At 41.7% G+C, this 15,821-nt stretch overlaps 1 protein-coding gene across 1 annotated transcript in view; it reads right to left on the bottom strand.

Annotated features, from left to right (window-relative positions):
• Window positions 1-15,821, bottom strand: part of RABGAP1L (RAB GTPase activating protein 1 like) — a 768,100-nt gene that overhangs the window by 250,193 nt on the left and 502,086 nt on the right. Inside the window, 2 exon segments of the mRNA XM_029618149.1 lie at window positions 3,228-3,371; window positions 11,695-11,820. Coding sequence (XP_029474009.1) covers window positions 3,228-3,371; window positions 11,695-11,820 — 270 coding nt within the window.

The following is a 15,821-nucleotide window of genomic DNA, read 5'->3' as shown; positions in this document are numbered from 1 at the left end:
CATGCTCTCTCTCTCATGCATACACACACACACATGCACACAGGCTTCTCACTCCCATGCTCTCTCTCAAATTTACATACAGGCTTCTCGCTCCTATGCTCTCTCTCACGCATACATACACAGGCTTCTCACTCCCGTACACTCTATTAGAGCTCTCCCTCTCTACTGGGCCTCTTTACTGCGACAGGCCTCCTTGGGCCACGTCGAGAATTCTACTTTCCTACCCCGCGGGTTCGCCTTTAATTAAGGTTCATGAGGCCCTAGGGACGCTTTGAGTTTTCTTTCCTCTTCCACATGTTATTCGGAGATGACAAGCTTTGCCATTTCTTGTTATATGGTTTTAATAGCTTTTGGCTTTTGTCCCTCCCAATGCAGCCAGAGTAGTGAAACATGGTCCGTGTCGGGGGACTGACATTTGTTTCATTTCTATAAACTGCCTATTAAACATTTGTGTGGCTTGGCACCCATTATACTGACTGAAGTCTCATTTGAAGTCCAAGAATCCTTATCTGTAATTGCGCTACACTCGATCTATTGTGGTTGCTCTAGTGTGTGTACCTCTTCTCTCATCCACCTTTAATTTTGCTGAAATGCACATTAGTGACAGGAACATTGGGACATCAATTTTAGGACTATCCTAAGATTAGGACTTTTTAGCAGAAAGTAATTGATTACATAACCTCTTTAATTGGAGTATCCTTACCATGCCATGGTGCCATGGTAATTCTATTTGATTTATGCAAGATATTGCCTGTGGTAATAAGTTTGTTAAATAATGGATGCATGAAGCTCTTCTTCAGGTGAAAAAAACAACATACTGCATTGACGGTTGGCAGAGGACGCACCAACGTTAACTCAATGGAAAAATCAATTACATCAGTTATATCTTTGCGAGCAGTATGTGGAAAAATAAACATTTTTAAGAAGAAGTGAGATTCCCTGCATATTTGGGATTAATATTTGCAGTCTCTGTCACACAGAGCGAGTAATTTGCTTCTTAACAGTTTTGCATAACTTATACAAAAGATGGGCTTGGTTCATCTGGCCAGTGGATGTTTTCCTTGCAAGAATTAGCTACAGCTGCATTATGACTTCGGAGGTTCTTGAGGGTGGGTGGGGAGGTTGGGGAACAGTCTGCTCTGTGGATAGTGGAACTATGGAAGAATCCACCATTTGCCTGACATTTTGTTATATTATTTTTGCTGTATTAATGTTGGAAAATATAATAAAAAAAAGATTTGAACATAAATTTGCATCCCAATGCTCACGGGTCATCAGCCCAAAGTATTCCCCCCACACAGTGTGGCAGAGACCCTGGAAGTCTCGCAAACCTCCTATCCCACCCTCTGCTGCCCCTGGAGGCATCCAGTTAAAAAACAAAAATAAAAGTTTCAATTATTTAATCATGGGTGTTGGCTTAAAGAGGCAAAAGTAGTTCATTGGCCGGGAGGCACCATATTGCAAATGGCCAGACCAGTCCCCTAGTGGACCATCAAGGATGTCTTGGCAAGGTACTGGGGGGGGCAGAGCCAGAACCCATGATTAAGCTTTTTAATTTTATACTTTGACTACCTCCAGGGGTGACAGGGTAGGGGATGGGTCAGGGGTCTTGAGTTTTACCACACTTGGGGTGAGGGGAGATACTTTGACCCCTTTAACTGATGGCAGGCCTACAGCCCAGGGCCACCACTGCGCATCTCTAGGGACTCTGCTACGCTGCAGTATTTTCCCCCATGATATTTTACTAAACTGCAGTACAGAGTGCCATGGCTTAGTAAATAGCCCACTTAGGCATGAGATAAATAAAAATAAATCAATCTTGCTGCAACCAATATAAATGCCTATTTTTTTCTGATGCCACTGAACTTAAGTGCACAATTTTGAAAGTTACGTGCATAGACTGAAAAGAGACATGGCCAGAAAAGGTATCCACATAAGGTTTTCTCCAGCACTTCCCGTAAAGAAATCTATGAGGCATACAGCTGACTTGTTTCTCAATTTGGTATGAAGCAATTGTGAGTTGTGTTCTCCTTACATAATGGTTTGCTTTGAACGGATGCATTCACCAATACACTTAACCATGTTGCTGCCTGCTGGCTCATCACAATAAAATGGTTACTGGTCATTTGAAATATGGTGGAAAGAATCATAATAAAAACACCAAATTATTATATACTTCTTTGTTTGGCAAGGCTTGGGGAACCCCACCAGCCATGCTGCTTTTGCTGCCAAACTGCTTACTGTCTTGGTTGCTTCACCTGACCACTAGCCCATGCCTGTCACTTCAGTATCACAGACAGACAGACCAACCAACCAAAAACATAAGTGTGTGAACAGCTAAGGGGAACTCTAACTCTGTGTGAGCCAGTGTCATTTTGAATTTTGGCACCAGCAGGGCAAAACTGATTAGGCATAGTTCCTGCTTGCAAGGACCATAGGATAAGGAGATGGGTCTGGGTGAGGACAAAGTGGTGGGGTTATTAGTTTGTGATACAGTTTCCACTACTCAGCATCTCTTGGGAGGGGAGGAGAGCAAGGGAGTTGCTAGAGGGGTTTTTCTGGGGGAGCGAGGAAGGTGATTTGTTGCAGGTATGGTGGGGAGGGGGAGCCTTCACTTGGAGTTAGTGTCTCTTTAAATATCGCAGCCCTGGGCTGCAATCATGCATTGCCTCAGCTGGGAATGTGAATATTTTCCCAGCCACAGCAAAAGATATTCTCAGAATCACCACAGAATTTACTAACTGCAGTAGTTAACACAACGCAGTTTAGTAAACTCTATAACAATTTACTTGCATTATAGCGCCACTTTAATGCAGCTTAATAAATAAGCCCCTTAGTGAAAATCAGAGCTTTGGATTGCATATAGGCCTCTTCTACAGTTCAGGTAGCAAGTATCTGGTTACTAGTTAATCCCCTTTTCTCATACACATGCACACAGTTGATGTGTAAAGAAAATGGGATATGAAGCTCAAGGTGTGCTCTTTACAACAGTTCAATGAGATATAGAAGATTTCAATTATCTAGATCAGGACAGTTCTGATAAGAACACACCAAGAATGTCATAATTCATGTTCCCTGCAATACCAAAAAGACAAAACAATGATTTCAACCGGTGAACAAAGCAGCATGATAGAAGATACAAACAAAAAATCCTGGTTTTCCTTATTAGTGCTTACCACTGGTGAGAGCTTCATCGATTAATGTTAATTGAGCTGTTATTTATTTACCTCACAAAGCAGCAAGTCTATGATATGGAAGACCATGCAGAGAGGAAATTTGGCTGTAAAGAGTGTGAGAAACCACTGGGATGCATACATATGGGCTTCCAGGTTCAGTTCTGAGAAATGGCCATATAAATCAGGCAACTGCTCCTAGAATAAAGAAAAAGAGCAAAAGTTAGGTAAACCAGGAAAAATTCATTCTAAGAGTTTCTGCCTACAATTAATATTAACAAGCAATGGATATATCTATATACCGATGTAAGGCTAGAGAAATTCTTATAGAGAGATGCAGATATTTTAGATTTCAAGGACTGCAGTAGAGGGACTGAGGCTTCATATAGATGAGCTTTTAACATCGAACACCAAATAATGAAGACTGTAGTAAGATACGAATAAGAAGCACCTGCTATACCAGCATTGTTGAATTAATTGGGCTGAGTCTTTTATGGTTTGTCTGCTGTTTTTGTGATTTTGATTATTTGTTTTAATCTTACATTTTAATTTGACCTATTTTACTTTTACTGCTTTTAATAACTATTTCATACTTTTTAACAGAGTTAGTTATTACTTTTTATAAATGTATTGTATTTATTATATGTTTTAAACCCTGTAAACCGTTGTGAAGGCACGTCTGATGTGACGGCATAGAAATACAATAAACTAAACTAAACTAGATATTTTTGGGTATGTTCCAGTTTTTAGATTGTGATTCTCAACTGATATTTTTCAAATCCAAAAACTGAGCTTTAATAATAATAACATAAACAGACTCCAAAAATCCACAATTTTGATCTGAGATTATGATTTTTGGATGAAAATATCAATCAAGGGCTGCAAAATAGAAACAAAAAACAAAAAAAACCCCCCATATCTAAAGTCTGGCCTCTCTCTACAGTCATAAAAGCTTCTCTCTGTATTATTTGGCTGAAAAACGTCCAAAAACAAGGTTGCATGTATTTTCTAACTCAAGGTGATGATAAACAAAACTCTCAAGGGAAAATATATGGTAGCAATAATAGAGAAAGAGAGAATTAGGTTTCCTTTCTCTCATCCCTTGTCTTCAGGCAGCAACAACTCTGAGTAATGACAATGTACTGGGCTGTGGTAAATATCATCAATTAACATGTATTCTGTTTGCAAAATGGATTATTTTCTGTTCAGCAATGCAATTACCAAACTCCCCATTCACTCTTTATTTATATTTTAAAGAATAACTGACAAGCATTATACTTGTAAAGCAATATAAGCCATTCATGCTAAGAAAAAGCAAATGGCAATTATAACATAAGAACATTAAGCAACCCCTGCTAAAGTAGTCCAGAATAAGGAGGAAGAGACCAGAAACAGAGGAGTAAAAATAATGAAATATTATACAATAAAAAAAACATTTCGAGAAACAAACCCCATTACCACAAACAAGCAGAGTTAACCCCAGCCCCTAACCATCCCCTAATTCAAGGAACAGCACTGGATTCTTCTCTGCTAGAAATCCTTGAATCAAGAAAAAGCAAAAAGAAAATGAAGCTGTGAAGGCTCAAATAATACATACTTCTCTGAAGCAAGAAAAATTAAACATTGATATGGAAAGTGCAAAACAGAATGTGTAACCCCACCCTGGTGTGCCTGCCCTGCACAGGCCCCCCGCCCCCCTACACACCCTCCCTCCCTCACCACCCCATCCATTTTATGGCTTCCTGATATTCAGTCACCACCTCTCCTTCCCATCGCCACCACCTGCCCCCTTGTACAGTTCCTACCCCACCCCGCCTCCCCTATGCGCTTCATCCCCCACCCCGCGCTACCCCCCACTCTGTCGCCTCTTGTATATAATTAATTTATGTCCAACCTGGTTAACCACATGTAATCTCATTTAATAACTGTGGCGCCCGTTGGCTCTACAGTAAAGTTGTCACCTTTTAACTTCCTATCCTTCCTCCATCTATCATTGTAATTTCCTTTCTCAGTTGTCTGTAAACCGACATGATGTTTTTTTTTACGAATGCCAGTATATAAAAGTTATAAATAAATAAATAAATAAATAAATAAAACAATTTATAGACTCTTTGGGGCAGGGACCCTGGCTAGCTCTTCTATCCAACTCTTTCCACAGGGTGTGGATCCTTTTTATGAGGGGAAATGCTGGGGTGGCTGACTTCCCTCTGGCTGTCCCTGGGAGAGACACTGTGTGTCTTGTGTACCCAAATAAACACTCTAGAGTCACTGATGCAAATGGCACAATAAATATAGTTCTAACACCTCAGGCTTCCTTGATTCCTTTACAGCCTTTTCCCTCTGTCTGTGCAGGAGTTTTATGGATGAGCTGGGAATCCATCCACCCTCTTGGTTTAGTCGGAATGGAGGTCCCTGGGAGCAGGGCAACCCTATGCTGGCCGGGAAACCCCTTCCAGAGATGGCCAAAATCCTGTCCTTGCACAGAGAGTAAATTTTCTCTCTCTCCAGCAGGTGACGACTCCGGATGGGCTTCCTCAAGGATCTTTACAGTTCTTTTATTCACAGTTAGCAGCTCTTCAAAATCCTTTTAGTTTTCTCACAGTCTCAGTCTCTCCTCTGGACCCCTGATGGGAGGGATCCCCTGGATGTAGGTGACTTACCCTCCCCCTTCAGTGCGGGATGGAAGGGGCAGTCAAACAATCTTCCTCCTGGATCTTTTAACTCAATGTCCTTTTCCTGTTTAACTAAGAATGACACCACCTCTGATGGGCAGGTCTTCCCTATCCCTGGGCATCACAGACACAGGGTTCCCCGTGCCTTGAATCCAAAGAAAGGCCCAGGTGTCCAGTAAGGCTTCTACCATGAAAAATCTTAAACCCGAAAACAACCTAGATGGATGTCTCAACCAGCTAGTGAGTAGACTGGAAGGAAAACCCTCTCGACCCTGGTCAGGATACCCCCAGCTGGGTTATCCTGGTTCCTCTGACTGGGCCTAGAAAACACAAAAAAGGGTAATGCTCTTCACTGTCTCCTAAATCTTCAAAAACTATAAAGGACTGTCCCTAGAATCTCTCTCGAGAGCTGTTATAAAGCCTCTCAGGAGGACAGCCATTTCAGACTCCACAAAGGAAGGGGCTGAATTTGAATGGAACCTCCTCCCCATGCCGGAAAAGGCTCCTGGTTACATGCATGAAAAAAGTCTAAGAACCAAGTCACACACCATAAGTGATGCAAAAGTAACATTACGAGTGGTTCTGCAGTCTTCATGCACTGCTTTTGTTTCAAGAAGAGCAGAGATATCCAAGTTCACTGATTCTGATGAAGCCATTCGGCCTGAGACACCAACAGCACACCTAGCCCTTATAGAAAGATTTTATGATAGAGGGAGTTGCTTCACTGGAAATCACTCAAACTCTTCATATATACAGGTGAATTTTAAAAGTCAGACATGCACATTAATTAGGGAATGCGTGAATATGTTGGGCAGTGCGCGCCGAGTGGATTTTAAAAGCCACCTGGATACGAACGTACTTGCCACTGCGTGCACAAATGAAAAGTTCACAAAATGGGGTGGGATGTGGGCATTGTCTGGTCAGGGCATGAGCGTTCCTGGATTTTAACTTGAAATTAGTGACTCCCCTGCCACGTAAATTTACTTCTGCAATGGTTGACATACAAGTTATAAAATAAAGATAAATAGCCAGATCGGTGGGGTTTTAAGGGTCGGGCCTGACAGGGGAGAAGGAAGGCTATTAAACTAGGGGGGCTTGGTAATCTTTTTCCTTACCTAGGTAAACTGGGAATGAACTGGTACAACTAGTAATGGCGTCAGCGCGCGTCTTTTAAATTCCACCCACTTATTCAGTAGAGGCATTTGCGTGCGTCCACTTAAAATTGCACACACATATGTGCACGGTCATGCTACTTTATAAGATGCCTGCAAATACGTGCGAATGTTAGAAAAAAGGTGGCGCCTCTCGATGCAGGCCGACAAAAGCGTGCACGGGTGCACCCGGAAACCTGTTTAAAAGTTACCATCATAGGATTTAAATAATTCCGAAGCTCCTTCTGGCAGTGGCATAATGCTATACATAATATGATGCTTATTGAATCTTTGGCTGCACGTACTTCCTTTTTATCTAAGAAACGTTTTCTGAATATCTGAGATAAATATATTCAGAGTCTTTCCAGCAGAGCTTGAATCTTAATTAGTTTTTAGGGTGGCCGTGAAGATTGATAGGTGTTTTATCTAGTGGTGTGAAGATGTGATCGCCTCCATATTGGTGGGGTGAGTCATGGGGAGGGGGAATGGTGCTGTTTGTTTGGGAATTATACCTGCTGTTGGGGTTCAGATGTACAAGAACAAGACATCTGGACCATTTGCAGTGGGTTGCAGTAGTAAGGGGTTTGAGTAGAATCGGGGGCAGGGGACGCAGAAATTTAAGAAAAGAAAGTAATCTACCTGATTGAATTTGGAGATGGCTGATGTATTGGTTGTATTATAAGATATCTGTTCTGCCTTTATTTTTGTACAAGATCTGTGTCTTTGCAATCCATTATGTTTCAAATATCTGCTGATATTTTGTTTTTATTATAAAGATATTTAAACATAAATAAGTCTGAAGGAGAAATCATAGAAACAATCGGAAAATTTACAATACATAAATTCAATGCCCTAATGGAATTTTCCCAAGTTCTTAGTCCTTCGAGAGACTATGGTCCCATCTTGAATTAAGGAAGCTTGGACCGTGCAAGTTTATCTGTAGATTGCTTAAGCTCTTGAGTAGCTTTAGAATGAAGTCACAGAGACCTCTTGTGATTGGACTCAAGCTATGAAAACTGAATAATCCTCGCTTTATCCCCAAATACCTTTTGAATAGTCCTGGCAATTAGAGCAATCAGTGGGCACACTTAAGCCCAAATTTTAAAACCCCTGCGCGTGTAAAATCCAGGAGTAAAGAGCATAGCTGGGCCCTGAGTATGCCACGTGCATTTTCGAAAGGGCCCGGCCACGCACGTAACCCCTGATACGTGCGGAAGGTGCCAGGCCAAAGAAAAAGGGCGGGCAGGGGGCGAGGTCTGGGCAGAGGCCTGCTGGTACAGTGGCCATTAGGCCCTGTCCCAGGGAAGCACGCACCGGCAGTTGGCTGGCGCACACAACTTACGTCTGTTCCTTCGAGCATGTAAGTATAAAAACAAAAATATTTAGACGAGTTAGGGTAGGTTTAGGGGTCGGGGAGGAGAGGGGAAAAGGGAGGCAGAGTAGGAAGGGGAATTTTATATTTATTTATTTATTTATTTTAAGAGTTAACGAATTTTGGATGGTAGTGAGGTAATTGGAAAAGTTCCCTCTCAGTCCACTCCTTATTTGGAATGGACTGGGAGGGAACTGGTCAAAGGCCCATTTGCATTGCCACATGTAGTATATAAAATCCCCTCCATCCCCGTGCACGCAAGTCCCGACCCGCCTGAACATGCGCACGTGGAAACCGCATTTTATAACATGAGCTCGCCAATGCGCGCATGTTTTAAATTAGCCGAATCCATGGATGCGCGCCGGGAACCACACTCACACGGACGCCCGCACGCACCTTTTAAAATCAACCCCATAGGGTAACACAAAAACGTCAGGAATTGATACATAACTGCTCAAATGCATGGCGCAGAACGTCTTGACTTTTCTATTCCTTTCTGAGGCAAACCGATTGATTATAGGCCTTCCCCAGCGACTGAACAAGTCATCCATGATTCCTTGATCCAAGAGCCACTCTTTAGTTGCAAAACTCTGCTCAAGCAACCAACAGGTTCTGGATTACCAGAAGGTAGGCTGCCTGGAGATGGCCTTTGCAATGTCTTGCCCATGATCAGATTCAGATAGCCTCCTGGCAGAGGGCATAAGAGCCAATATCTTCTTGCTTGTTTATGTAGAACATCACCATTTGGTTGTACATCTGGATCAAAATTCTCTTTACCAAAAGGAGGTGAGAGAAAGCCCTTAGAGCATAGCAGATGGCTCACAACTCCAGGTGGATGATGTGTAGATGACTCATAATAACATAAGAAGTGCCTTGAGGAGTCAGACCAAAGTCCATTGAGCCCAACATCACGTCTCCAATAGGGCCAGTTCAGGTCATAAGTACCCGTGAGATACCCAATAGTTGATCTATTTCTTGTATCTCGATCCCAGGGATAAGCATTGGCTTTCCCAGTTCTAACTGGCTATTAATGGTTTATGGACTTTTCCTTCAGGACATGGTTCAACCCTCTTTTAAACCCCACAATGTTAGTTGTCTTGACCACGTCCTCTGGCAACAGATTCCATAGCTTGACTGTCCACTGAGTGAAAAAAATACTTCCTATGATCTGTTTAATTCTGCCAGTTACTAGTTTTATGCCGTGTACCCTAGTCCTAGTGTTGTTTCTTATTTACTTGTTCTACCCCACTCATAATTTTATAAATCTTAATCATGTCTCCTCTCAGTCATCTCTTTTCCGAAATAATCTGTTTAGCCTTAAGCCATAAGGAAGCTTTTCCATCCCTTTTATCTTTTTTTTTTTTTTTGCCTTTCTCTGTACCTTTTCTATGTCAGCTATGTCTTTTTTGAGATGGGGGCAACGAGAAATGAACACAATATTCAAGATATGGTCACACCATATCTTGAATATGATATTCTCAGTTTTGTTCTCTACTGCTTTCCAAATAATTCCTAACAGTCTATTTTTCTTTTTGACTGCTGCCACACACTGAGCCAAAAGTTTCAAGTTATTGTCCACATGGACTCCAAGGTGATTCCTAACATGGTACCTTATAGTTGGGATTATTTTTCCCCACATGCACTACTTTGCACTTGTCCACATTAAATTTCATCTGTCTTCAGTTGCCCAATCTCCTAGTCTCACAAAGCAGTTCCTCACAATCTATAGCGGTTTTGTGTCATCTGCAAATTTGGTCACCTTACTCGTTGTTCCTTTCTCCAGATCATTTATGAATATTTCTTTAATTGTTCTTTCATGATGAAAGTGTACAACATTTTGTGTAAATCGATAAAACAAACCCCTACTTTAATGCACTCTGATTCATATTTTTTAGACAGCAGAATGTGAAAAATGTACTAGGATGTGAAAACTTTTACAAGGCACTATACATGGATTTAGTAAAGCTTTTGACATTACTCCACGTAGGAAGCTCAGAAATAAACAGAAAAACATAGTGGTGGGCTCCAATGTGGTTGACTCGTTTAGGAAATTGCTCCATGATAGACAATACAAGGTAGTGGTAACTGGAATTTACTCCAAGGAAAGGGAGGTTATAACTGATGTCTCAGAGATCGGTCCTAGGTCCAGTTCTGTTCAATATATTTTTATAAGTGATGTTACAAAGGAATTAGTAGGAAAAGTTTGTCTTTTTGCAGATGATACTATAGAAGAAGCATGCCAATTCAGTGTTACAAATACAGGTTTAAAAAAGTTGGTATACAAAGACCATTATGATTGTTTAGTATAAATATTAAAAAGAAAATCTGCTACCAGATTGCTGGAATACTCTCTACAATTAATCAATGTATTCTATCCTCTCTGCCTGCATAGTCAGAATTGCACCCTGGAAAAACATTTTCCTTTCTAAGCTAGTTATTCTAAAGCATGTCTCTTCTCTCTACATTTAGGATAATATGCCAGTTTAAGTGTTAAAAGTCAGTAATTTACTTCCCCACTGATTCATTGCCACATACATTCTTATTCTATAACATTACAAGTCTTAGTCTCGTGACATTCACAGAGATGAAAGAGCTGAGTGAAGCTACAGGAATTGTTAAAAAAAAAAAAAAATGACCCAACCATTGGAAATTTTACATCATTATTATGACCACAGCAACAGGTGTAAGTACCTATGTGGAATTTAGAAATTAAGAGAGACTAGGAGTGTTGATGTATTATGATTTATTAATCTAATTGTTTCTTTATTGAATTTGCTATGCCCAAATGCCAAAGCCTCTTAGAACAATACAGACAATTAAAACAAAGCTTCCAAATGGCACATAAACAGCAGATGGAAATCCAGCTGCCCTAGCACAGAAAACAAAAACTATAATGAAAATGTTTTTAATTGCAACTTTCAGAATACCAACTTCTGAATAACTCCTTGGGCAGTGCGTTTCAGAGGCAGAGACTCTATTTGAAGAAGGAACTTGTTGCTATTTCTCCAAAATAAAAGAACAGAGCACAACAAAGTAAGGCGTTTCCAAGTCTATAGAGTGCTACATAGATTAGCTAATGTGACCCATAAGAAAGTATTATACTTAAGATCTTTAAATTAATTAATTTTAAAAAACCTTGCACTCAGATCAAACATTAGCATCAATTATGAAAAGTCTTTATGTAGGCAGCTCTGTTACAGCTCTACTCAACACCCTTATAACATTCAAGTTGTTTCAAGGAGATATTTTCCTGTGGCTTCCTTTTCCCATGCGGCCATATTTAGTACTAAATAGAAAAGCTGTCTTGAACTTTCATCCTCCTATACCTGCATTAGTCGCTCCAGCTGGTAGAATTTGCAGTGGAGATCTTCAAAGTTGTTTTTGTAGAGGTCTCTCAAGCCATAGTTGTACATGATTTTCACTAGTATACAAAATGCTTGTTCCTCTGGCATCTGCACCAAAGAACAAAGAAATACAGTTAACCATAAGGACTTGAGAAGCAAGCATGGTTTACAATAATAGAGACATAGGCATTTAATGTATTTATATGTTGCCTAAAAATAAGAAACTGTAAGAGAGCACACATGCCTTTCCTGAATTTTTCGCAACTAGGCACTACAGAGGGCTTTACAGGAGTTACTGGAAATTAGACAAGAGAAAATGTAACACTTGGGCAAAGCATGCTGGGAGGTGTAGTTTTTATCTGGTCTGGGAAGACAGAAATCATAACAGAATCAAGGGAACAGAGAAAACCAGAGATTTGGCAGAAAAACAGAGAGAAAGGAACAGCTGCTTGGACAAAGAGGTATGCTAGCTCATATTTAATCCCTCATATGCCCAACTGGAATGCCTCGGTGATTTAAGACACTGAAATGAATTGTGATCCATAAATAATGAACTTCTGAGTAGAAATAAAGAAAACCATGCCTGTGTGTCATACCTCTTTTGTGGGAAGGGAAGAGAAGTCCCTACCCCAAGGACCTTAAGGGGTAATTTTCAAAAGGATTTACATGTGTAAATGTAACTACTATTGTAGCAATTTTCAAAAGCCACTGACCCACGTAAAGTGCACTTTTGCGAGTAAATCCCATGGAGAATTCAATGGCATATATATTGTAATAATTTTCAAAAGTTTACTTACTCGAGTAAAGTGCATTTTCATGTGTAAAAACCAATTTTAAGCTTTTTAAAATCAGGCCCTTAGTGACAAATATAAACTTTATTTTTTTCATCCCCAGAATGGCTTAAATAAGATACATTAGAAAGCTTCATTTCTCATGGTATTAAAGTGAATAACATCTCGTCTTTAAACAGAACTTATCTTACCTGTATGGCAATAATAGTTCAAAGAAACATGTAAGTTTTTTCAGGGTTAATTTATAATATTAGTCATGCTAAGGAATCTTGAGACTTTTCTAAAAGTGATATTTTTCAGTCCAAAGATTCCATAAAGTGGTTTCTATGTAGTTTTAGTTTACTAGAGAATTAGACAGATATCTCTGGAGTTCTGCCACCCAAAACCAGAATACCTTATTAAAAAAAAAAAATTATAATGGTTTTTAGATCACAAATGACACAGTCGTGTAGTAGAAAAAAGGAATCCTGTGCACATCAAATACAAAGCCTTATATACATCTTCACACCCCATTAAAATTGTAATATTATGTTCTCTAAAAATACAAATCAAAATGCATTAAAGTAGGAGTTTTATTTCACTGATCTATACTAGCGTTCCCAGCTTTTCAAGTCTAAGGCATACCTACTTTGACCAAAGTGTTGTGTATGTAGCACACCAACCTCCACAGAGGTGGACATAGAGAGGATTTATATGATTAAAAGAAGAATTAGGGAAGCACTGAAAGTCCAATCAGTCTCTCTTCCAAATTTTAAAACAAAGGGAGAGGGGTGCTGAAATATACATGAACCCGTCATAATGGATCAGTTTCTTCTACATACAAGTGCAAGAGAAGGGAGAATTTGGTGTGATGTGGGCGGCCAGCTCAGTTAGTTACCTTGGCTACTGCATGTGGCTGCCAGAGCTCCTCACTGCCACTCCCAACTCTCAGAATGAGTCACATCCATTGCTTAATGCACATGTTTCCTGTTTCACTCAGCCTGGGGATAGGAGAGGCTGAAAGGACTCAAAGAAGGTAACTCAGGAGAGGGAAAAGGAAGTGGTGCTGTGTGCACTGTGGGCTGGATTTTTAAACCTACGCGCGCGGCCTACATTTGTGCACGCTACCCGGCACGCACAAATGCACGCCCGATTTTATAACATGCGCGCACAGCTGCGTGCATGTTATAAAATCCGGGGTCGGCGCGTGCAAGGGGTGCACACTAGTGCTCCTTGCGCACGCCAAGCCCTAGGGGAGCCCCCGATGGCTTTCCCCCGATCCCTCCGAGGCCGCTCCGAAATCGGAGCGGCCTCAGAGGGAACTTTCCTTCGGCCCCCTCCCCACCTTCTCCTCCCTTCCCCTATCTAACCCGCCCCCCAGCCCTACCTAAATCCCCCCCACCTTTATTTTGTAAATTACGCCTGCCTCTGGCAGATGTAACTTGTGCGCGCCGGCTAGCTGCTGGCACGCGATCCCCTGGCATGACCGCTGTGCCGGAGGCCTCGTCCCGCCCCCGCCCCTTTCACAAAGTCCCGGGACATACGCGCTTCCTGGGGCTTTGCAAAATAGGCTCGGCGAGCATAACCCTTTTAAAATCTGCCCCTGTGTGCACCACACAGTGGGGCCTGGCAATCCATGCCCCGTAACTGGACACAAGACGCATGCATGATTACATATGTTCTCAGAAAGAAGTTCTGCTGACTCTTGTTGCTGGGGGTTTGTGAAAGCAAAGCCAAGGTGCTGCTCTGGATTTGAGCATCAGACAATGGTGACTTCTCTGTGGCACACTTGATCAGGTTTAAAGGCACACTGGTTGGGAGACACAGATCTACACAACATACTCTACACTTTCATTTTGAAAGAACAATTATAAAAATATTCAAAAAAGTAATTAAGAATACAAAAAGTCTTGATTGCATATGTCTTTACATCTCTTGACTCAATTCTTGATAGAAGCTCCTTTACCAGCAATCACAGCCATATGCCATTCAGGATAAGTATCTACCAATTTTGCACAGTAAGATGCTGCAGTTTTTGCCTCATGGTAGAAAAGCTCAAACTCTTTCAATTTAGCTGGGGATCATCTGAGGAATGCAGGTTCAAGTCTTCCCACAGATTTTCAACTGATTTAGGTCTAGGCTTTGACTGGGCCACTTAAGGACATTTTCTTCTTCCTAAGCCATTGCATTGTTGTTTTTGCTTTGGCGTTAGGATCATTGTCCTGCTGAAAGGTGAATCTTCACCCCCAAGTCAATGGCAGACTAGAACAGGTTTTCCTTCAGGATCTGCCTGCACTTTGCACCGTTCATCTTTCCCTCAATCTTCAAAAGCCTCCCTGTCCCCACAACATAATGCTACCAGCACCGTGATTTACTGTAGGGATGGTATTAGCAAAAAAACAAAAGACATCATTAATTTCAATTGTCATTGGTAAATGATTTGAACTTTTGCCACAAAGGATCGATATGAAAACTCATAATATGAGCTTGGAGGATTTCCCATTCTTGGGTTACAACTTGGCAAATCATATGACAACATTATTTATTAGTCACCATCAGATTTACATTTGTTAGCAGCTCAGACATCTTCACTTTTAGTTGATATTGGACGCATACTGTGAGGTCGATTTTAAAAACGTTGCTCGCACAAAAATGCAGATTTTAAAAAGTCACGAAGTATCCACGTATATACCGGTGCATGCTACGATGGCCGCCTGAGCCCCGAGCTCTCCCTTCCCTCGCGGGCAATCTCCCCCCATCGTGGGAACAGCCGCATATTTCTCATCTAAATTTAGCGGAGCTGACGCGCGAACAGGCAGCGATGTCCACCCCAAAGAAAAAACCGGATTTGAACCGCTTCTCCTTCACATCGGCAGCCGCGATTGCAGCCCTCGCTCCCGATGAAGGAGACAAGATGGCGCCGGCCCGCGATACTGCGGAGGCCCCGGAGGGGGAAAAGGAGTCCGGCGATCTGGAGGTGCCCACCCGGATTGAGTTCCGTGCCTGGTTCCAGGAATTGCGCGGCGATATGGCACGCTATAGAGAGGAACTGGGGAGCATGTTTACAGGTATTAAACAGGAGGTCCAGGCGCTAGAAAAATGGGTGGATGAAGCGGAGACGGGAATGCAGGAGATGCAGACTGAGCTGGAGCGGGTCCACGAGGAGCAGGGACGACTCAGAGATTACCAGGAAGAATTGCAACGGCATGTAGAAGATTTAGAGAACAGGTCCAGGAGGGTAAACCTCCGTTTCAGAGGCGTCCCAGAGGGGGAGGATTACAGGGACAGTGCACAGGTGGTACAGAACATTTGTGCTCAGCTACTGGACCCGGAGGGTAA

Source organism: Rhinatrema bivittatum, chromosome 10, assembly GCF_901001135.1.
Source record: "Rhinatrema bivittatum chromosome 10, aRhiBiv1.1, whole genome shotgun sequence".
Classification (NCBI taxonomy): Eukaryota; Metazoa; Chordata; class Amphibia; order Gymnophiona; family Rhinatrematidae; genus Rhinatrema; species Rhinatrema bivittatum.
This window is presented reverse-complemented; position numbering and strand designations above follow the sequence as displayed.